Raw genomic sequence first — 23,617 nt, 5'->3', positions numbered from 1 at the left:
CTTTGTGTTTGTAATTTTAATTTTATTTCCTGGATCACTTTGAAAAATTTCCATTTCATTTTGCTCTCGTAGTTTTTCAATTTAAATAAATTTGCTCTTTTTGTTGAACTACAAGGAGTTTCGCAATTGGTTCACTCTGTCAGTCTATGATTGAGGAATTACTTGATTTCAATTCTAGTTTATATTTTGAACACGAGTCAGAACATGAACCTGTAGTTTAGCAGAACCTTGGCTCTAAATTTGGCAAATTGTGCGACGTCTTGTCCCGAGTGCGGTAAACCAATTGCTTCTGTCTGTCTGGCTGTCTGACAATCAAACAAAAATGAAAAATCATTGCAAACAGGAAACCTGTTTTTAGGTATGCCATAAATGACACAAACAACAGGCATGAATAACTAATTCAACGCGTTGTAAGGTGGTGTAAAAGACGCTGCATCAACGGCGGTAAACATCTGATTTGATGAGGGGTTTTTTTTTTTTTCGACGGCCTTTAAAACTTTTATTATTCTTATTTAAATTTAATTATATATGGCTAGCGGCTAGGGTGCCGGCTTAGGATCCTAGGATCCTGGGTTCGAATCCCGGTCGATCGCTGAATTAACGCCAGGGGGGTTGACTCAGCCTGTCATCCTTCCGAGGTCGGCTAATTGAGTACCAGTTCACTGGTAATTCCCTGTTTGTCGTAAAAGGCGACAAAAAGGGTTGGCGGCAGGAAGGGCATCTGGCCGTAAAACATTGCTTCCAAAAGGGGACCGAAAAACAACAACAACCACGGTCCCCGAAAAAGGCCAACCCCCGCTTTGCGGGGAAAAATGGCCTCTAAAAGGTGGGTTTTTTTTTTTTGTTGTTTTTTGATCAATATAAAACGCAAAACGCCTTGTTTGCACTTCCAAAAACCTTCAGTTTAGCAATACTTTGGCAAAATTGCACGCCATCTCGACCAATAAAATTTTCCACTCGCACTCTCAGGGCAGGATAACTTTGAAATTCATAATCTTCTTCTTCTTCTTCTTCTGCAAATAAACGGTTCCCATGTCCTTTTTCTCAAGAATGCATCAGATAAGGTGCTCTATGAACTCTAGTTTAAGTTTAGGATGCTTGATGGATTAAAAATAAAAGGATTTTACGAGGTGATTTCTGGGACAAACTTTGCTACATAAAAGACACAAGTTTGAATTTTTTTTTGGCTAAACCTTCCTGTGTTCCTTTTTCTTGGCCTCTCGGGTTGGTGAGAGCGCAAAGCAGAGCTGCGCCCCGTAGTACAAGGCATCTACGATGTATTCCGAGTGCTGCACCGGGAAACGAAATGTGCTTACGGACAGAAGCAGATCTGATGCCATGAACAACATGGCACCGGCCGCGGACGGTCGATGGGAACCGTCGGGTCGTGGGGCCAGGGCGCGCCACGCCATTGTTGCGAGGATGAAGCAGTAGATCGGAACGACGTACACCATTGGTCCAAGCAGGCCCGGCCAGAGGAAAGCAAAGGAGGTTAGTGCCGTGAGGTAAAGTGCAACGGCCATTGGCAAGGCATCGAAACGCAGACCGAAGGTCGCGATGTAGGCCAGATGTGCGACACCGAAGGCCACCGTCCCATGCAGGAAATGGGATTCCTTGTAGAAGATGCAAATGTCTCCTACAGGAAACCAAAAACCGAAATTGTTATTGCAATGATTTGTTTATCAGAGAAAACATTTTTTAAATGCAATTTGTTTTACTTCTTCAACTGTGTAAAAATACATCTGGGCAGAGATTGCTGTTTATCTATTTCAAGATGTCCAAATGACAGAGCTTAAGAGAATATTATACAATGGCAAAAACGATACTCGAGACAAAATGGTTGGTTATTTTCTGCAGAACTGGTGGATGTACCCGTTATAAAGGGTGACGAGGATGGTATCAATTTGATAGGATGGTTAGGCCATGGAACAATCGCCGTCTCGTGATTTGTGCCAGATTGCTGTGATGGCGTCCAGCATGGCCAACGCTTTGAGAAAAGTCTACTTTTGATTGGGCCTATATTAACAAGCATTGTGAGTATTGCGCTGCAATCCATGTCCCCTACCGGCAGTCTGTCGTCCGGAAAACTGTTGGGGAAATTACCAAGGGTTATTTACCCACAGGTTCCGAATCGTTCCCAATCGCTAATTACCTCAGGACGGGCTCACCTGTGATTCGCACTCGGGACTTCGATTTATACACCTTGCAGACAGGTCAGCAGAAGCACGAGAAAATAAGTTGTTGATAAATAACCTTTCGAGTCGCTAAATATCAGTAATCTATATATATAAAACACAGTTTGTGTGTGTGTAATGTTACCGATAGACTCCTAAACGGAGAGGCTCACGTGCTTGATATTTGGCATAGACATGGCCATTGAGCCTGGGAAGAACATGGCCGACCTAAAAAAAAAAAATTCATAATTTTTTTACCATATATTTACCTCAGCGCATTTCAGCAAGGAATATTATACACGGAATCTGACCGGTGGCAGAGCAGCGCGCTGATTCGCTCAGAGCGATCACGTGATGTTCCTTGCCGCCATAAACTCAGTTACGCGTTCACACGTAATTCTGAGCGAAAAGCGATTGCGTTTTTTCACATTTCAGCGAGGAATATTGTCATTCACACCACATAGGTTTTTTTTTCTTTCATCTTTAGATCCATACCCCCCTTCCTTCCCTTCCTTTCCTTCCCTCCTTTCCCCCCTTCCTGATCCCTCATTAAACCCTCCCCCCCTCCCCCTTCGGCCCCTCCCCCCCTCCCCACCTCCTCCCCTCCCCACCTCCTCACCTCCTCCCCTCCCCCCCCCCCTCCCACCCCTCCCCCCTCCCACCCCTCCCCCTCCCATCCCTCACCCTCCCCATCCCCCCCTCTTCTCCCCTCTCCCCCTCCCCCTCCCACTCTTCTCCCCACCCCCCCCGTTCCCCTCCCCTCCCCTCCCCCCCCGTTCCCCTCCCCTCCCCTCCCCCACCCGGCAATGCCGGGTACTTCTGCTAGTTTATTATATTTTCCGGTTCAGGATCAATGATCGATGTGTATATATATGTTGCTCGGCTTGGCTCCGTCCCTCCGGAAAGCGCGCGCTGTGTCGCGCTTTTGACGTTTGCGAGACGAGGCTGAGGGCGTGTGGTGCGGCTTGAGGAGAACTCTTGAATAAACAAGAGATATCCATTTTTAAAAAATATTTTCGTTTAATTAACGATATCTGCCAAACCACGTGCCCTATCGCAAATTCCAAAAGGACGGTTTAGTAGATTGACATGCTGAACAGATCTGTGAAGTTTCCCCTCGATTGGATCAAAAATGAGGGAGGAGCTCGGTTTTAAAGGTTCATGCTTAAACACGTCATAACTCTGAAACCATGTGACGCATGACGTCATGCTCGCTGACTTTTTTGTTCGTCATGGGTATGCGATTCTGCCTGCAAAGTTTGGCCTCGATTTGTTCAGCCGTTGCAGAGAAAAAGGGGTTTTTGTGTTTTCACGAAAAACAATATGGCGGCCGAACCACGTGACCTGTGACGTCATAATTACCATTAAAATATTCTACAGACTGAGTCCCCCCTATGGTGAAAATTTGATCTCAATCGGTCCAATTATTGCAGAGAAATTGGTTTTTAAAGGAAATTAAAACTTAAAATGGCACTGAGTTAAGGATCAGAATTATCAGAATTCCCAAAGTTCAAAGTGCCATAAATTTGTCAAAATGATCGAAACGTCGTGAAGTTCGAACTTGATCTGTAACCTATCATGCGGAAACCATGTGCCAAGTTTGAAATCATTAGCTTTAAGCGTTTAGAAAAAAAGTCTGGAAAACTGTTCTTTGCGTGACGGACTGACGGACTGACAGACGGAGGGACGGAGTGCAAACCTATAGTCCCCTCCGGTGTACACCGGTAGGGGACTAATAAAAGGAGGTGCAAGTAAATTTAGATGGTGGAAGCAGAATTGTATGATTCAATCATGCCGGGCGAAGTTTGATGAAGCACAAAATGGTGAGACAAGATATGGGACAGGGACACAGGCAGGCATGATTGAATCAGACACAGATTTGATCATTGTCCTTTCAGCCATTTGTGTTCGAGAGGCTCCCAGAAGAGCAAAAACGGTAATCCGTCCAATGTCGACTCAAAATGGTCCTTCTGCTGCTTCAGAGGTGGGGCGTTTCATCGTGCGTCATCCTTCAGAAGGAACCTTAACAGGATGCCTCTTGGGATAGCATTCGCCTGTAGATGTTAGAAATTCCACAGTAACTGTCCAAGTAAGTTGGCGAACGTGTGCCAAAACTCCAACCCAAATGTAACGGTGGCACTGCATCACTGGCACTTCCACACTCTCACAAATGATGCAACGAGTAGCCAGATGCTGCAAAGCGCATATGCATGAATTAATCGCCATATAATTATATTGTCAAATTATTTGGGTACATGAGGTACTAGGTAAGGTACTAGGTACATGAGGTACTAGGTAAGTAGACTGAAGCAACCACTGCACAATAGTGTCCGGTCATAGATTATTATTAACCACAGAGCTCTCAATCGTAAACAGTAAGAGCAAACAACCTCCCATTTTCATTACTCGAATAGCAGCTGTCATGTCATCTGGAACACGTGACCCAAGCAGAACTAAAGGTTGTGTAAATACTTTGCTGGTCAAAAAAAAACAGAATAAGATTCTTCCACGTTGGTAATCATTTGAAATTCTGACTTTTGCCCACAACGAAAGGTGCGATCAAGTATATTTATTTGTACAAGGTGAGAGGGGTCGAAGGCCCAACATTGACAGTCTGGAGGACAGCATATGGATGCAAAAGGAGTGAATGGACAGGAGGGAGAAAAGAGGGAAGGAAACAACAACCTGCAAATAGTGAGAGGTGTGTGTGTGTGTGTGTGGTTAATGAGGATAGAAAAGATCAGGGAGAGGGATATACAGAACTGTGCAAAAGTTTGAGTTATTTTCACTTTTGTGATCCTATTCCCCATTAATAATAATAATAATAATGCATTTATTTTATATAGCGCTTTTCAGGGAGCCCAAAGACGCTTTGACAGAGTGCAAAACATAAAAACAATTGCAAAAAAACAAGAATCAATAGGGAAATATTCAAAGCAAAAAGGAGGGAGAAGGAGAAGAGATAGTTAGGGGTTAAATGCTGTGGGTTAAATGTTGAATGCAGTGTTGAACAGGTGGGTCTTGAGTGATGTTTTGAATGTGGTGAGTGAGGAGGAGTCTCTGATGATGTGAGGTAGTGAGTTCCAGAGGGTGGGAGCAGCGATGGAGAAGGCCCTGTCCCCCCAGGATCTGAATTTGGTCCGGATTGGGGGGGGGGGGGGGGGTCAGGAGGTTGGTACCAGCAGAGTGGAGGTTGCGGTTGGGAGTGTGTCTGGAGAGGAGGTCAGCCAGGTAGGATGGGGCCAGGTTATGGAGGGCTTTGTAGGTCAAGAGGAGGATTTTGTACTGGATTCTCTAGGAGATGGGGAGCCAGTGAAGCTTGTAAAGGACGGGGGTGATGTGGTCACGGGTCAGGGAATGGGTGAGTAGACGGGCAGCGGAGTTCTGAATGTATTGGAGTTTATTGGTGATTATTGAGGGTGAACCATAAAGGAGGCTATTGCAGTAGTCCAGACGGGAGGTGATGAAGGCGTGGATGAGGGTTTCTGCAGCCATGGAGGAGAGGGATGGACAGAGACTGGCGATGTTTTTCAGGTGAAAGAAGGCTGTCTTTGTGATCTGTTTAGTGTATTTGTCGAAGGAGAGGGTTTGGTCAAAGACGATGCCAAGATTCCGGATGTGAGGGGAGGTGGATACTGGGATACCGTCGATGTTGAGGGCAAAGTTATTGGTGGATTTTATGAGCGTTATTGGGCCAATGATGATTATTTCAGATTTATCATAGTTAAGTTTGAGGAAGTTAATTTGAAGCCAGGATTTTATTTCAGTGATGCAGTTTGTCAGGATAGAGTGGGTGGCGGTGGAGATGGACTTGGTGGAGATGAAAAGCTGGATGTCATCGGCGAAGCAGTGGAATTGGAGACCATGACGGTGGATTAAGTGACCAAGGGGGGACAGGTAAAGGATGAAGAGGAGGGGGCCAAGAACTGAACCTTGGGGGACACCTTGGGGGAGGGGAGCAGTGGGGGATTTGCAGTTATTGATGGAGATGAACTGGCGTCTGTCAGAGAGGTATGATTTAATCCAAGAGAGGGCAGTGCCAGTAATGTTAAAGGTGGTTTCAAGTCGGGTGAGGAGGATGGTGTGATCGATGGTGTCAAAGGCGGCGCTGAGGTCGAGGAGGATGAGAATGTTGAGGTTGCCAGCGTCAGAGGAGAGGAGACGGTCGTTGGTGATTTTGAGGAGAGCAGTTTCAGTACTGTGGTTGGAGCGGAATCCAGATTGGAATGTTTAATACAGGTTATTGGCAGAGAGGTGATGTTTGAGTTGAGCGGCTACAGCGCGTTCCAAAACTTTCGACAGAAAGGGTAGGTTGGAGATGGGTCTGAAGTTGTTTAGGGTGTCAGGGTTTCGTCCAGGTTTTTTCAGAATGGGGGTAACAGCAGCAATTTTGAGGGATGGTGGGACGATGCCTGTAGACAGGGAGGAGTTTATTGTTGCAATGATAAGTGGAGAGAGAGCAGGAAGGGAGGCCTTGACAAAGCTGGAGGGGATGGGGTCAAGAGTGCAGGTGGCAGTTTTCATTCCTATGAGGAGTTCAGAGAGGTCAGTAGGGGAGATTGGGGAGAATTGAGACAGGGGATGGCAGGATAAGGGGGGGCAGGTGGTTTTAGGGGGAGCGGGTGCGGCGGTGGTCAAGCTGTTGTAGATGTTTTCAACTTTGTGTTGGAAGAATGAAAGGAAGGAGATGCAGTTGTCTACTGTGAATGACTGGGTGGTGGTGTTCAGGGGGCTGAGGAGTTTGTTTATTGTAGAGAAGAGTGATTTTGGGTTTCTGGAGCCAGAGTGGATAATTTGAGAGTAGTAGGCGGAGCGGGCGCGGGAGAGGGCATCTTTGTAGTGTTGTAGGTGGTCCTTGTAGGCTTGGGAGTGAATTGTGAGACCTGTTTTATTGCGGAGTCTTTCAAGTTGGCGAGCACGAGTTTTCATCAGGCAGAGTTCAGGGGTAAACCAGGGAGCAGAATGGGTGAAAGAAACTGTTTTGGTTTTTATAGGCGCAAGTTGGTCAAGGCAGGAGGAGAGAGTGTGGTTGTACTAGTCCGTGAGATCAGAAGGGTTGTGGAGGTCAACGAAGGGAGAAGTGGACATTTTTTCAGAGAGGGTGGATGAGAATGAGGTAGGTGAAAGAGCGTTTAGCTTACGGACATGGATAATGATTAAATTGATTTTATGATTACATAAAATTACATTAAATGATTACATTAAACATGGATAATTAAAATAGATAATTAAAATTGATTTTATGGATAATTAAAATTTCTGTGGAAGTCAATTTAATATCACAGTTAGCTGAAAATCTATAAATAAATTAGGAAATTGAAAAAGTTTTCTTTTTCCTAAACATATTACATTATCATGTGCTGGTGATATCCACTTAACACAGAAAATATGCAGGAAACAGTTTGTGGATTTTTGTACAGCAAATAATAAATTGTTAAAGCTAATAATTTTCACACAAGTTAAGTTGAAGTTAAATTTAAAAAAATTGACATGCTGTATGCACAATGCACACCAGTTACATAAATGCTAATTAAAAGAAACCACAACAAAAGTTGCAAATTAAACATCATCGTTCGTATGCATCACAAGGTTGCGGGGTAGCATCATTGCTAAGGGTGTGGCTGTGCCGCTGATGCAATGCCCTCTGCTGGTTCGGGCAGGAATTTTGGAATTTGTTCAGGGTGCTGACGAGAGCTCACATACTCTTCCGTGGGGTATTTAATGTGTCACCTGTGTACCAACTAATGCTGGCAGGTGGGACACCTGTTTGACGTCCATCTGAGGGACAGCACACATTGATGAATCACCCCACCTGTGAATCACTGGGATAACAGCTCATAGCTGGGTCTGGATTCAAACCCAGGCGAGATAGCTTAGAGTTGAGTGGTGCATACGTCTAGGCCATCCTGTGAGCCATGCAAATTAAATGAACTAGGGCATGCCCGTACTATATATATATCTAAAATTATATCCCCCCCCCCTCTATTTACATGAAATGGTTTGGTCCAAAGCGAACGGCTTGCGAGTACGGTGACAATCCCCCCCCCTCTATTTACATGAAATGGTTTGGTCCAAAGCGAACGGCTTGCGAGTACGGTGACAATCCCCCCCCCTCTATTTACATGAAATGGTTTGGTCCAAAGCGAACGGCTTGCGAGTACGGTGACAATCCCCCCCCTCTATTTACATGAAATGGTTTGGTCCAAAGCGAACGGCTTGCGGAGTTTGGTAAAGAAATCGCCATAGCTCGGTAACTACTTGTCCGATTAATATGAAACCTTGAAAAGGCACATCCTCAGGTCCCCAGCAATATACCTGGCAAGTTTCAAGTATATCGGACCCGTGGTTGTCGAGAAACAGCGGTCACAGACAAACATACAAACATACAAACATACACACAGAGATTACTGGAATTATAGATAGATGAAAACGTGAAATTCGTTTTCATCAGCTTGTTCCATTGCTTGATAGTCGTAGACCGTATACCATAGACCTGGATGACGCTGTAAAATACAATGTTTGCAGCCTATTGTTAAACCCAGGGGAGGCTCTGTGACTACCTGGGGTTGTACCAGGTTTTGGTGGAGGAAAACTTGTTAAAATCAATTAGACGCTAACAAAAGAGAAGTACAAGCAGATACTGCAGCACCATGCAGTTTCTAGTGGAAATTGTTTAATCAGAGGAGGATCCATTATCTAACATGATATCTCGAAAACACAAATCGAATATAATAAAACAATATTTGGAGAACAAGGTGCTGATGTTCTCCAAGTGTTAGAATGGCTACCGCAAAGTCCAGACATGAGTCCCATGGAGGCCATATGGGAGTACCTGGAAATAAAGAACAAGAGGAACCCAACTAACCTTGCAGAACTGTGGACTATACAGTGCCTTCAGAAAGTATTGTCGTGTGACTACTCTGTAGTGAACACCGCAGGGTGACACGGATGACCAAACGAGCTTTAACTCCAAGGCGTTCAATCCAAAAATGACGGTATTCTTTACACGCGAGGGACAGGAGGATGCCGAACTTACCTGGACGGCTTCCACCCAACTTCTTCGCACCTGGAAAAATGAACTCAAACCGACGCAGATTAAAATGTACAAAAATACCAGCTTTATTAAAGAAAATGCCGGTAACAAAGAATGCACGATAAGACTAAATTCCTAATTGGAGCGTCCCCATACAGACCCGAATACAGACAAAGGGAAATATAAAAGAACGAAAGTAAAAAAAATTGTTTGTTTTGTGGGCGCTTAGCTCAGAGCTGCTGTTGAACCTCGTCAATCGTCAAAACCTCCCCGCATCCTTGGCAGGAACACAGGCCGTTGGTGCAAAGTCTGTGCGCGGGAATGACTTTGGCGCACAGCTCACTCTTCCAGCCGAAGAGCTCAAAGCGAGCAGGTCGTGCTTGTCCACTTGCTGTCTGTCTGCTCGTCAATGTCGATCTTGTTCACAAACACCGATGTGCCCGGCGCAAGAGTGCACCAAAATGTTCACGTGCTCGTTAATGAATTCCCCTCGCGCAGGAGCACTATGAACTCAAACCGTTCGCCGTGAAATCCCGAAGCAGAGCGAGATATGAACTTGTCACCGTTCACCGCCAAAGCCAGAAGATGTGAGGAAGTCAAGAGAGGACAAAATGTTGGGGAGACGACCGTTCGCCACCAAACCCAAAAAACCAGAGCCAGCCATGAGAAGACAAAGAAGAGAAGAGGCCAAGAGGAGAAGAAGAGTTTGCTATGGAATCCCGAAGCAGAGAGCTTTTCGGCGACCGTTCACCAACAAAGCCAGGACTCAAGGGAGTGAGGGAAAGCCAAGAGAGAGGAACAGCCAAGAGAGAGAAAATGTCAGCAGAGCGTTATTTTATACCCAACGCTCCGACGTCATCCGTGCCTACTCCACCAATCTCATAGTCCCATCTTAGCCAATCAATCCCAGACCAATCACTGCCCTTCGGGGCATGGCCTCATGGCCCTGCCTGTGCCTGTGTGCTCACCAAGTCGGTGTTATCAGCGGTAGTGCTCAATGTCCTGGTTTCTGGGCGCTTTTTATTTACTGTGGTTAATGCGCGATTTCCTGGCTAGGTGTGTGTGCTGCATGTGTCATAAGGAACAGAGGAAAAATAACAGAGGCCATTACATACAGGGGATTTACCATTAATCCCTCACTAATTAACATATCCCACCCCTCGTGATGGGAATGAAGATACGCTCTTCCACGACATACGGTCTACCGGATCCCTACTTATGATACATGAGGGTTTCTTCTTCTTCACCACAGTTGGAGCACACCACCTATTCAATTCTACCTGGACAAAGGTATTGCCTACCCCCCACAAACGTAACAGTATTAACACCCCTTGACTTTTTTCACATTTTGTTGTGTTAGTCTGAATTTAAAATAGATTGAATTGAGTTTTTTTTTGTCACTGATCTACACATAGCATCCCATTAATGTCAAAGTGGAATTTTTTTCCCCAAAAAACAATTTACAATGAAGTACAGAAATATCTAATTTACGTAAGTATTCAACCCCCTGAGTCAATCCTTCGTAGAAGTGCCTTTGGCAGCAATTACAGTATCGAGTCTTCTTGGGTATGTCTGTATCAGCATTGCACATCTGGATTTGGGAAGTTTCTCCCATTTTTCCTTGCAGATTTGGTCGAGTTCTGTCAAGTTGGATGGGGAGCGTCGGTGAACAGCAATCATCAAATCTTTCCACAGATTCTCAATGGGATTCAAGTCTAGGCTTTGGCTGGGCCACTCAAGGACTTTCACGTTCTTGTTCTGAAGCCATTCCAGTGTGGCTTTGGCTGTATGTTTGTAGTTCTTGTCCTGTTGAAACATAAATCTTCACTGCAGTCTTTTGTACTCTGAAACAGGCTCTGCTCAAGAAATTGTCTGTATTTGGCTCCATTCATTGTTCCCTCTATCCATACAAGTCTCCCAATCCCTGCTGCTGAAAAGTATCCTCATGGCATGATGCTGACACCACCATGCTTCATGGTATGGATGGTGTTACATGGGTGATGAGCTGTGCTCGGTTTCTGTCAGACATAGTGCTTTGCATTCAGGCCAAATAATTCAAGTTTCATCTTATCAGACCACAGAATATTTTTGCCTCATGCTCTGAGTCTTTTTGCAAACTCCAGGTGTCCTGTCATGTGCCTTTTTCTCAGGAATGGCTTCCATCTGGCTACTCTCCCATAAAGCCTAGATTTGTGAAGTGCTGCAGAGACTGTTGGCCTTCCAGCAGGTTCTCAAATCTCAGCCAAGGAGCTCTGTAGTTCTGTCAGTGGTCATTCGTCACCTCCCTGACCAAGGTCCTTCTTGCCCGGTTGCTCAGTTTGGTCAGATGGCCGGCTCGAGGAAGACTCTGGGTAGTGCCATATTCTTTCCATTTCTTAATGATTGAGCTCGCTGTGTTCTTGGGAACTTTCCATAATCTAGAAATTGTTTTATACTCTTCCCTTGATTTATGCCTCCTCAAAATTATATCTGAGTTCTACGGACAGTTTATTGGACTTCATGCATGGTAGAGTTTCTGCTCTGACATGCATTGTCAACTGTGGGACCTCATATCGAAAGGTGTGTTTCTTTCTAAATCATGTCCAATCAATTGAATTGGGCCACAGGTGGACTCCAATCAAGTTGTAGAGATAGCTCTAGGATGATCGAAGGAAATTGGATGCACTTGAGCTCAGTTTGGAGTGTCATAGCAAAGGGGTTGAATACTTGTGTAAATTAGATATGTCTGTATTTCTTTTTTTTCTTTTTTTGTAAAAGTTTCTAAAACACAAATATCCACTTTGACATTAATGGGGTATAATGTGTAGGTCATTGACAAAAATCTCAATTTAACCCATTTTAAATTCAGGCTGTAACACAACAAAATGTGAAAAAGTCAAGGGATGTGAATACTTTCTGAAGGCGCTGTATAAAAGTGGAGAGAAAAGAGGTCACCAATTCCAACATGCACATTACTCAATCAATTCCATGTCTGAAGACTCTACTGTCCACTCTCCCCAAAGTGTCTTTCATGCCACTTATCTCTTTAATTCAGATCTTCCAGCTCATCTGCTTCAACAACATAACTGCAATCCCTTTGCCTATACAGCAGCAAACCTGTTCTGCAATTTTTTTGAAGGGGCAACGCAGCTGTGGCTGGCAGACGGGACGCCCGTTTAACGTCCATCCGAGAGACGGCACACACATTGATGAATCACCCTGCCTGTGAAACACCAGGATGAGTTTTAAAATGGGTTGGGACTCAATCCCGACAGCTTGAAGATTAGTATGTGTCCCTCCAGGCCATCCTGCCAGCCCACACATCCACGTATACTCAAATGACACAAACACTATCATAGTCCTGTAGACAGCACAGCTGGAGAAACATGCTCAATTCGATGATCTATGCATAGACGAGCATGTACATGGGGACAGAAGCCACCAATAGACAAGCAAATGAATAGCCAGCAACATAACACCCAGGTATGCATCTTTTTAATTTATCTTTAGAATATTTTAATTGTTCCCATGTGCATGTGCTTTGACTGGAGAATATGACTCTTGAGACCCTCCAATGAGAAAGTAATTGTTGAGCTCTTTGGATGGTTTTTTTTGTCCAGATTTGATGGAATAAGCTCAATGGGGACATGTATTGTGATAAAATAAAATTGTGTGATAAATATTGTCTTATACCCCTGTCGGTGTTTGTTAACTTAAGTCCCCTACTTCGTGTTTTGCTTGGCTCTTAGATTTTTCCCTTCTTCCCCGAACATTATACTCTTTGTCGGACGTTTTAAATCCCCACCCCCCAAAAAAAACCAAAATAAATAAATAACCAAAAACATTTATTTTCCTTTCTCCACATGTGCTGTTGTCTCATCCTGTACTTCTGTCCAGGTGTGCTGTTCGCCCCACCCCCATTATCTCCTTGCCATTCACCTTTTGCCCTGTTCACGTGACTCGTGGTGGTCCCTCTCGGCCCTCCCCAAGTTGGAATTTTGTGCATTTAAGATTGTTCACGGTTCTGTTTAAATATTATTTAAATATGTTTAAACTTTCCCCTTCAGTGTTTTATTCAGTGGTATATTACAACACACTGTTTTTCTTCATATTTAAAAGGCTTCTTTCAATTTCCTCTCCAACTCATTCCACTTCAAAAAAAATAAATTCAATCCCTTATAACTCTAAATCACTGCATGCTCTAAATTCACATTCATTCCATCCCTCCTTCATCGTTCTTAATCGGATTGCTAACTTGAAAATCACAATAAACCCAATTTGTTATCAATGTTTGTCTTTCATTAATCATCCACTTTCTAAACTCCCCTCTTGCCCCTCCCCTCCAAATCCCCCCCCTTGCCCCGACACTCCTAAACTCCCCCCTTGCCCCTCCACTCCTAAACTCCCCCCTTGCCCCTCCCCTCCTAACACTCCTAACCTCCCCCCTTTCCCCTCCACTCCTAAACTCGCCCCTTGCCCCTCCCCTCCTAAACTCCCCCCTTGCCCCTCCCCTCCTAAACTCCCCCCTCACTCATCCCCTTCAAATCTCCCCCCCCAACCCCTCCCATTCAAATCTCCTCCCATACCATTCCTCTCAAATTCTCCCTCCCCCCTCCTCCTCCTCAAAGCTGCCTCCTCCCCACTTCGTCTCCCTTCTATCTCATACCTCCACCTCCCCCAACCTTCTACTTTCCTCTGCCCCCCCCACCCCTCAAACAACCCCTCACTGTGCCTCATTCCTTCACCATCAAACCTTTCGTTCTCCTCATCCTTCCCTTTCTTGTAACTCTTCTGTAATCTCTGACACACTATCAACTGCTCTCCCTACCTCCCCCTCTCATCCTTCATCTTACCCGACCACTCCCCTCCCCTGTCCTGTACCCGATGCTCCCCCTCTCTCTTCATTAACGGTATGGACCTCAAACATCCGGGGCCTTCGCTCAAACCTGACTGATCTTCATACAGGTTGCTTCTGACAATCCAGACTTGATCTGCTTAACAGAAACTTTCCTCCCTCAAGATGTTTCTGATTCCTTAATATCTCTTCCTGGTTACTCCCTCCTCTGGTATGATAGACCTGAACCTCGTCCTGGTGGTGGGGTGGCTATCTTTATCAAAAACTCTCTTCCTCACTCTCCTTGCACTGCCCTCTCTCCACCTCACCCCCAGGAGTACCTCTGGCTACGGCTTCCTCTCCGCTCCCACCTTTTGTTCATATGTGTTCTGTACCATCCTCCAAACAGTGATGACTCCATTTGCATTTCACTGTCTGACAACATGGACCAACTTCTATCCACTCATCCCAACTCTCTCTTCCTCATATGTGGCGACTTCAACTGTCATCATGCCAGCTGGCTGGGTGTGGGTTCATCTCTCACCAGCCATGGCACCTCAGCAAAAGACTTCTGCGACTCACTGGGATTGACACAATCTGTCAATTTCCTGACCCGGATCTCAGCCAATGGTGTAGGTTCTCTTCTAGACTTGGTTATGACAAACTTCCCTGCTAATGTCTGCTGCTCTTCTTCTGCCCCAATCGGTTCTTCTGATCATGTGCTTGTTAAAGTGGACATCTCTCTGGCCGTTCTCAGAGAGCCTCCTCAGCGTCGCCGAGTCTGGCATTTTACTCAGGCCGACTGGCACGGTCTTCAAGCAGCCATCAATCATCTGGACTGGTCTCCCATCTCCACTGCCTCTGACATCAATTCTTCCTGGGAATTCTTCCAAAGAAAACTGCTCTCTCTCATGCACAGATTTATCCCATCTCGTCTTCAGTTGTCTTACCCTTCCTCCCGTCCATGGTACACTGAATCTTGTGGTGAGGCAGTTGCCCTGAAACAACTTGCCTTTGCCTCTTGGAAGGCTAACCCAACTGAAGGCAATCTCAGTTCCTTCCACCAAGCTCGGAACAAGTGTGTGTCTACCCTCAGGAGTGCCAGGAAGCACTATCTCTCCACACTCAAGAATGAACTCTCAAACCTGTCTCCTTCCTCCAAATCCTGGTGGCGTCTGGTCAAATCCGTTTCTGGTGTTTGTTCCCCCTCCATCCCCTCCCTTATCTCAAATGGCTACACAGTTGACACCACACGTGACAAAGCCGAATGCCTCAACTCTGTGTTTGCCTCAAAATCTTGTGTCCCAAACCCATCTCTCTCTGTTCCCACCTTACCCAGTCGAACCCAACTGCTCCTGGACTCTGTCCTTCTCTCCTGACAAGGTGGAGGAGTTTTTGTCAAACCTCAACTGATTCTGCAACTGGACCAGACGGCATCAGCCCACGGGTCCTAAAATCCTGCTCTGCCGCTCTATCTCACCCTCTCTCTGTTCTTTTCACCCTCTCTTTTACTCAAGGTCATCTGCCAGCATCCTGCAAATCAGCAAACATTACCGCTTTACACAAAAAAGGTGCAAAAACAGATCCTTGCAACTACAGACCAATCAGCCTGCTCCCAATTATCAGCAAAGTCATGGAACCCATCATTGCTTCGGATATCAAATCGTTCCTCTTCTCCAATGGCTTGATCTCCGATCATCAATTTGGATTCAGACCAGGTCATTCTACTCTGGACATGCTGCTTCTGCTGTCTCAACAATGGATGGAGGTCCTCAATGCACAACAGGAAATCAGAGCTCTCTCCCTTGACATATCACATGCGTTCGATACGGTCTGGCACCCAGCTCTGCTCACCAAACTCTACTCCTATGGTATCCATGAAAATCTCCACACTTGGCTTGCGGACTTCCTCGCTGGTCGTAGTCAATGTGTGGCCCTGAATAGATTTCTCTCATCGCCCCTTCCTGTTCTGGCTGGAGTTCCCCAAGGTAGTGTTCTGGGCCCTGTGATTTTTCTGGTCTTCATCAACGATCTCCCCGACTCTCTGGAAAATCCTCTCTATCTCTTTGCTGATGACTCCACTCTCTGCCGCTCCATTCCTCTTCCCTCAGATCGGCAGTCTGCAGCCTCCTCACTCTCTGCAGACCTGGACAAAATCAGACTGGTCAAACAAGTGGAACATGTCTTTCAATCCTGACAAATGTCACACTCTTACTATGTCTCTCCGAAAAGATCGACTGGACAACCCTCCCATCTACTTTCTCAACAATCTTCTCCAAGAAATTCTGTCGCTCAAGCTTTTGGGTCTCACTATCTGCCATGATCTTTCTTGGGAAAACCACATTTCCAAGCTGGCCTCCAAAGCCAGTCGCCGACTGGGCATCCTCCGTCATGCGAAGTCCTTCCTCGGCACACCTGAGCTCCTCACCACATACAAGGCTTTCATCCGCAGCTCAATGGAATACTGCTCTCCCCTATGGGCCGGTGCTCCTGCCTCACACCTAGCTCGGCTTCACGCTGTTGAAACCAAAGCTTTCAGAATCATTGGAATCTCCCGTGATGAAGCTATCTCCGAGGGCCTTTCACTCACTCGCCGCAGACAGGTAGGTGGTCTTTCTGTCTTCTACCGACTCCTCTCTGGCCTTGCTCCCCCAGCTCTCTCTGTGCTTTGTCCCCCAAATATTCCTACAGGTCGCACAAGATCTGCCAGCAACCCTCTGATGGTTAAACTGCCGAAATCTCGGCTCTCTGCTCACCTTCACTCTTTCATTCCTCTTTTCTCCCGCCTCTGGAACAAACTCCCACACTCCCTTCAATCCCACTCCTCCCTCCAGGTCTTTAAAACAGTTGTTCACCACCATCTCTTATCTTTCCCCATCCAAACCTTGATCTTTTCTACCCCCACTAATTCACCCCAGATCCACCTTGTTTGAAATTCCAACTTCTTTCCTGGAAGTCCCGGCAGTGTCCATATGTTTTATACCTCTCCCACCCTCCCTTCCCATGCCTCCCCCCCCCAAAGCCCTCTCCCTCCCACATCTCTCGATGTCCCTGCTTTCAGATGTTGTGTTTGCGTTCCTCGCCCTCTTGCCCCATCTTGTCTACCGCTCCCCATGTTATATGTTTTATGTGTCGGTTTGTCTTTCTGTGTGATTAATGTTAGCTCTTTCACGAGCCTCGATGTTGTATACAAAAAAAAAAAAAAAAAAAACTTTCCCAATGTATTTGTTTTATTTACTTACCAACAGCAGACAGAATGAGAGCGATTGTGACGAGCCAGCCCTGTACTCCCATCTCAGCCTGTTCTAAGGCCACAGGGATCAGAAGAAGGATGGGAAGACACTTGAAAAGTCCTCTCCAGAGAATTGGTGGTTCGGGGGAGATACCGTATATGAGCCGCAATACCGCCACCACCCCAAACAAGGCCACGAACTATAAAGAGCCCAGAAATTGGTGGGTTATGGAGAAAAAGATGGCAAGTGATCAAACACCACTTTTGAGTCATTTTGTAACGTCATGCAAAGGATGTACAAGGAACGTTGACACAGGAGGATGCCATTTGGCTCATTATACCTGCACCATATGTAGTAATACTCTTTCTCTTTCTGTCTTTCTTTCTTTCTTTCTTTCTTTCTTCCTGTGGGATTTTAAGCCCAAGCCTTTTACCAACCAGCTAGCCAGCCCTGAGGTTCGACTTAAAGTAATTTGGGCAGGAATTAGTCATTTGTACAGGTGCTGGCGATAGCTCGTCTACTCTCCGTGAAAGACACGGTGCCCTCTTTAACATCCACTATTCCTGGATGACGGTTGAGACGGGTCCTCTGACTTGATGTCCATCCGATGGAGGGTGCACACCTTGAGGGCTTTCCCTGCATGCTCAACACAATGGTGACAGTTTATAACTGGGTCGAGATTCGAACCCAGGCTAGATTGTTCAAAGGTGAATGCGTCTATCTCTAAACTGCCCTGCCAACCACATTATAAGAAGTAATAAAAAGTTACTGGGTGGGCCCACTGCATCCCTAACCAATTGTATCTAGTTGTCATGCTATGCTACTGGGGGAATTAATTAATCCTGTGTGTGTGAAGGGAAAAGCGGGGTTGAGCAATTGGTTCACTTTGTCTGTCTCTGTCTAAAGACATCAGTTTATGATCGAGGAACAATTTAATTTAAACCGGATTTTATATTTTGAACACGAATCGGAAGAGAACCTGCAGTTTAGCAGTACTTTGGTTCTGAATTTTGCAGTTCACGTATGTGCAGAGAACAGTTTGCGCGTATGCACAGAGGGATTAAGGTCATTTTTAGTCTGTCTGCCTGTCTGGCAGTCAAGCAAAATTGTAAATCATTCCAAACATTATATACTTAAACACTCTCATCTCCATCTTGGGTAAAATGCCAGGGGCATAGAAAAGGCCCCTTTATATGGGACGTGCCATGTGGCAAAGTATAGAAAAGAAGGGACATTCCGTAGCTTGTAGAAAATGCCAAACAATAGAAAAGAAGGGACATTCAAAAAAATCTCATGTGCATGCTGGACTACCCTTGTGTTCTTAGGAGGAACCAGGTAATGCTCTATAAAAGTTCATATAAAGGGGCACCCTACATCTGGCAAATAAAATACATTTACTTCTTCATGCAGGTGTATGAATCAAATTGGCACCCATTTATGTATTTACCTTTTTATTTATTTCAAAAACTTTATTATTTCTTTCTTTTTTAAACTTTATTTCAAAAATGTATTTACCTTTTTATTCAGCAACTTTAATTAGTGTCTGCTGCACTTCAATTACAAGTCGATGACAAACTGCATGCCTGCAAGCGTGCATGTAAGCTTTACATATGGAAAAAAAAGTTCCTGCACTCTGCACACGTGCAGTCACACCCGAACTATTAATAAATTAATAGTTTAAAAGAAAATAATTAAACCTTGCACATCAATTCAATTCTGATTGTAATTAATTATTGTGAATATAAAATCAAAAATTGATTTTGTTTTCATAATGTGACAATTCCTCTCTAATCAAGTTGAACATGATGATATCATCTGATTATATAACTGTCAAAAAGACATCATCTGATCATTTAACTGTCAAAAAGACATCATCTGATCATTTAACTGTCAAAAAAACAAGTTAAAAAGTCAAAGCACTACAGTATTTTCTCAGTTAGAGAACATTCCAAGGAATCACATCAATTTCTGAAACATTTTGGGTCTTCAACCAAGGACATTTGGGGTCTTCAACCAAGGACAATTTGGATCTCCAACCAAGGACAATTTGGATCTCCAACCAAGGATAATTTGGATCTTCAACCAAGGACAATTTGGATCTTCAACCAAGGACAATTTGGATCTCCAACCAAGGACAATTTGGATCTCCAACCAAGGACAATTTGGATCTCCAACCAAGGACAATTTGGATCTCCAACCAAGGACAATTTGGATCTCCAACCAAGGACAATTTGGATCTTCAACCAAGGACAATTTGGATCTCCAACCAAGGACAATTTGGATCTCCAACCAAGGACAATTTGGATCTTCAACCAAGGACAATTTGGATCTTCAACCAAGGACAATTTGGATCTTCAACCAAGGACAATTTGGATCTCCAACCAAAGGACATTTTGGGTCTACAACCAAGGACAATTTGGATCTTCAACCAAGGACAATTTGGATCTTCAACCAAGGACAATTTGGATCTCCAACCAAGGACAATTTGGATCTCCAACCAAAGGACATTTTGGGTCTACAACCAATGGACATTTCGGGTCTCCCACCAAAGGACATCTCTGGTTTCCAACCAAGTAATTTCAGGTTTCCTTCCAAGGAAATTTGAATTTCCAACCAAGGACATTTCAAATCTCCAACCAAGGAAATTTGAATTTCCAACCAAGGACATTTTGAATTTCCAACCAAAGACATTTTGAATCTCCAACCAAGGGCAACTCGAATGTCCAACCAAGAACATTTTCTAATCTACAACCCAAAGGGCATTACAGATCTCCAACCAATGGACATTTCAGGTCTCCCACCAAAGGACATTTTGGGTCCACAACCAATGGACATTTTGGGTCTCCAACCAAAGGACATTTTGTTTTTCCAACCAAAGACATTTCAGTTCTCCAACCAAGGACATCTCCGGTTTTCAACCAAGTAATTTCAGGTTTCCTTCCAAGGACATTTCAATCTCCAACCAAGGACATTTCAAATCTCCAACCAAGGTCATTTTGAATTTCCAACCAAAGACATTTTGAATCTCCAACCAAGGGCAACTCGAATGTCCAACCAAGAACATTTTCTAATCTACAACCCAAAGGACATTTCAGATCTCCAATCAAGGACATTTTGGGTCTCCAACCAAAGGACATTTCGGGTCTCCAACCAAAGACATTTCACATCTCCAACCAAGGACATCTCTGGTTTCCAACCAAGTAATTTCAGGTTTCCAACCAAGGACATTTTGAGTCTTCAAGCAGGACATTTCAGGTCCTCAAACAAGACCATTTCATAATTTTGGTGATCGTGGTGGGTCATACCATGTTGATAGCCCATTTGACCAGACCATACCCATTTGAGAATTTAAGGTACATTTTTGGATGGTATCTCATGAGACTACTGTTAGGACCATTGATGTCCAACAAAATTGTTATTGGGAACATTCAGTAGCTCTGAACACTGTGGGATACAAAACCCTGACAGTTCCTGGTGCACTCTGTCTCCAAAACAGCACAATACATTTTCAAGTGGCAGGCTAAGGTAGTTTGGGCCCGTGAACTGTTGAGAAAATAAATAGTCCAAGTGACCTTATGAAGGCCCAGCTGGGATTCTGCAGACACACTTGGTCTGGTGTTGTGATCGAGTTTACTAAGCTTTACCCCATTAGTCTAGTAGGAAGACTAGGTCCCCCTGCACCCCCCGGAGATATACTTCTAATCAGTGTTTCTAGATTGGAAAAAATGTGTAGAAAATGACTAGCTATGGCCCCAAGCTGAAAAAATGTCCCACATACCATTTTTATGCAAATTACTGCTGCCATTATCAAAAAAAGACTAGGTCCCCCTGCACCCCCCGGAGATATACTTCTAATCAGTGTTTCTAGATTGGAAAAAATGTGTAGAAAATGACTAGCTATGGCCCCAAGCTGAAAAAATGTCCCACATACCATTTTTATGCAAATTACTGCTGCCATTATCAAAAAAAGACTAGGTCCCCCTGCACCCCCCGGAGATATACTTCTAATCAGTGTTTCTAGATTGGAAAAAATGTGTAGAAAATGACTAGCTATGGCCCCAAGCTGAAAAAATGTCCCACATACCATTTTTATGCAAATTACTGCTGCCATTATAAAAAAAAGACTAGGTCCCCCTGCACCCCCCGGAGATATACTGAAACTGGCAGTGACTGGTGATTGAAATGCGGTGCCTTTTTGTGTTTCAGGTCGAGGTACGTGAACTCCCCACGATCTACAGCAACCAGGAAGAGACTGATACCAGGGTGGTTCTGTACCTCCATCATGCTGCTACCATCGGATACAAGAACGCTGTAGTCAGAACACCGGACACAGACATCCTCCTGATCCTGCTCCACCATGCCCACAACATCAAGCTGACGGTGTACCTGGATACAGGGTCAGGGAAGCATCGCCAACTTGTCAACGTCTCTGAGCTGGCAGAATCCCTGGGAGAGGACTACTGTGCCACTCTCCTGGGGTACTATGTGTTCAGCGGAGAAGACTGCACCAGTGCCTTCAAAGGGAAGGGAAAAGTCGGGCCCTTGAAAAAGCTGGAGAAGAATCCCAGGTTTCACAGGGCATTCGGTGAATTTCACAGGGTATTTAGAAAAATAAAACTTTGTGTTAACGTCTGTGTAGACGGACCTTAATATGAGTCTATTATTTCGTAAAACTGTGATTATTTTGTAAATAAAGCACTAATTAGCATACTAGTATACCATAGACACATGTAATCATGTTATGAATAGTTCTATCATGATCTATGCCCTTCAAAACATGGGTCTAGACACCTTCATTTTTCAATTATCTGCAATATTGGCTGAGATATGTCAAAAATCGTTTTTTTGATAATGGCAGCAGTAATTTGCATAAAAATGGTATGTGGGACATTTTTTCAGCTTGGGGCCATAGCTAGTCATTTTCTACACATTTTTTCCAATCTAGAAACACTGATTAGAAGTATATCTCCGGGGGGTGCAGGGGGACCTAGTCTTTTTTTGATAATGGCAGCAGTAATTTGCATAAAAATGGTATGTGGGACATTTTTTCAGCTTGGGGCCATAGCTAGTCATTTTCTACACATTTTTTCCAATCTAGAAACACTGATTAGAAGTATATCTCCGGGGGGTGCAGGGGGACCTAGTCTTCCTACTAGACTACATATTTACATGCGGACATTATGTTTTCACACGTGTCTGTCTGTCTCTGTTTGTGAACAGGATATCTCAAAAGGTTGTGGATGGATTCGGATGAAATTTGGTGGACAGGTTGGGTATTTGACAAGGAAGAATTGACTCAATTTTGGTGAAGATTTGAATCTGGATCTGGATCAGAGAATCTTTAAAATAATTTTTCACCATTGCTGTTCAGCCTGGCGGAGCTCTACAGTGTCGTTCTAATTTGTAGGTAGTTTATTTATCCTGTGTACCAGAACACAATCACTTTACATACAAAGATAGTCTGGGATTCGTTTTCAGGCGCAGGCAGGACTGGAAGAGCCGAACGTCGCCTTGTGAATGACGCCGTGCTCTGTGATGCAGCACCTCCTGCTGACCAATCACTCGACGATGTTTTCGTTGAATGTCACCTCGTCAATGATGGAACCTGGCTGGACCAGACTGATGAACAGGGACCGACCCAGCCTTCCTCAATACAAACAGGGAGTGGTAACGATCACAAAATCCAACCCGAGGTCGTCCCGGTTGTTACGACATTTTCCACGGATATTTATTATTTGTTTCGTCATCGCTGATGTTTTTACCACGTCAATGGAAGCTTCAAGAACGGATATTTATAAACAAAATAACCAGAGAACTATCGCACAGGTACAATAACTTACCTTTTTACCTTTCATTTTACTTGGTTAACTCAATCGATCTGCTTTACTGTGACGAGAGAACAACTCAACGCTCATTCCTATATTCTTTCCTTATTCATTCCTATCTGTGGGTTATCTGTGTATGGTACATGGTGGCCACAATGTCTTGTCACCCCTTGTAAAACCTGTGACATTGCCTCTGTGTGCAGATTCGTGTTAATGAGTTTCGTTTTTCCCTTTTTTCAGATTAAGTGAAGGTAACCATGGGTGATACAAGTAATGACACCAGTAAACAACAACAATTACACCATTAAACAACAACAATTATACCATTAAACAACACCAAGCAACAATTACACAAACAACAACAAACAATTACACCATTAAACAATAACAATTACACCATTAAACAACAACACCAATAACACCATTAAACAACAACAATGACACCATTAAACAACACCAAGCAACAAATACACCATTAAACAACAACACACAACAATTACATCATTAAACAACAATAATTACAACATTAAACAACACCA

General features: G+C 44.4%; 1 protein-coding gene across 1 annotated transcript; it reads right to left on the bottom strand.

Annotated features, from left to right (window-relative positions):
- Position 1: 1 nt before the first annotated feature.
- On the bottom strand, positions 2-23,278 carry LOC137432309 (lysoplasmalogenase TMEM86A). Its single transcript, XM_068124130.2, has 3 exons — positions 23,094-23,278; positions 17,263-17,452; positions 2-1,636 (listed from the first exon to the last, which is right to left on the bottom strand). The coding sequence occupies exons 1-3, from the start codon at positions 23,106-23,108 to the stop codon at positions 1,188-1,190; spliced, it is 654 nt and encodes a 217-aa protein (XP_067980231.2). The 5' UTR covers positions 23,109-23,278; the 3' UTR covers positions 2-1,187.
- Between the last annotated feature and the right edge of the window lie 339 nt (positions 23,279-23,617).

Source organism: Myxine glutinosa, chromosome 8 (genome assembly GCF_964187855.1).
Source record: "Myxine glutinosa chromosome 8, kmMyxGlut1.1, whole genome shotgun sequence".
In the NCBI taxonomy this organism is placed as follows: domain Eukaryota; kingdom Metazoa; phylum Chordata; class Myxini; order Myxiniformes; family Myxinidae; genus Myxine; species Myxine glutinosa.
This window is presented reverse-complemented; position numbering and strand designations above follow the sequence as displayed.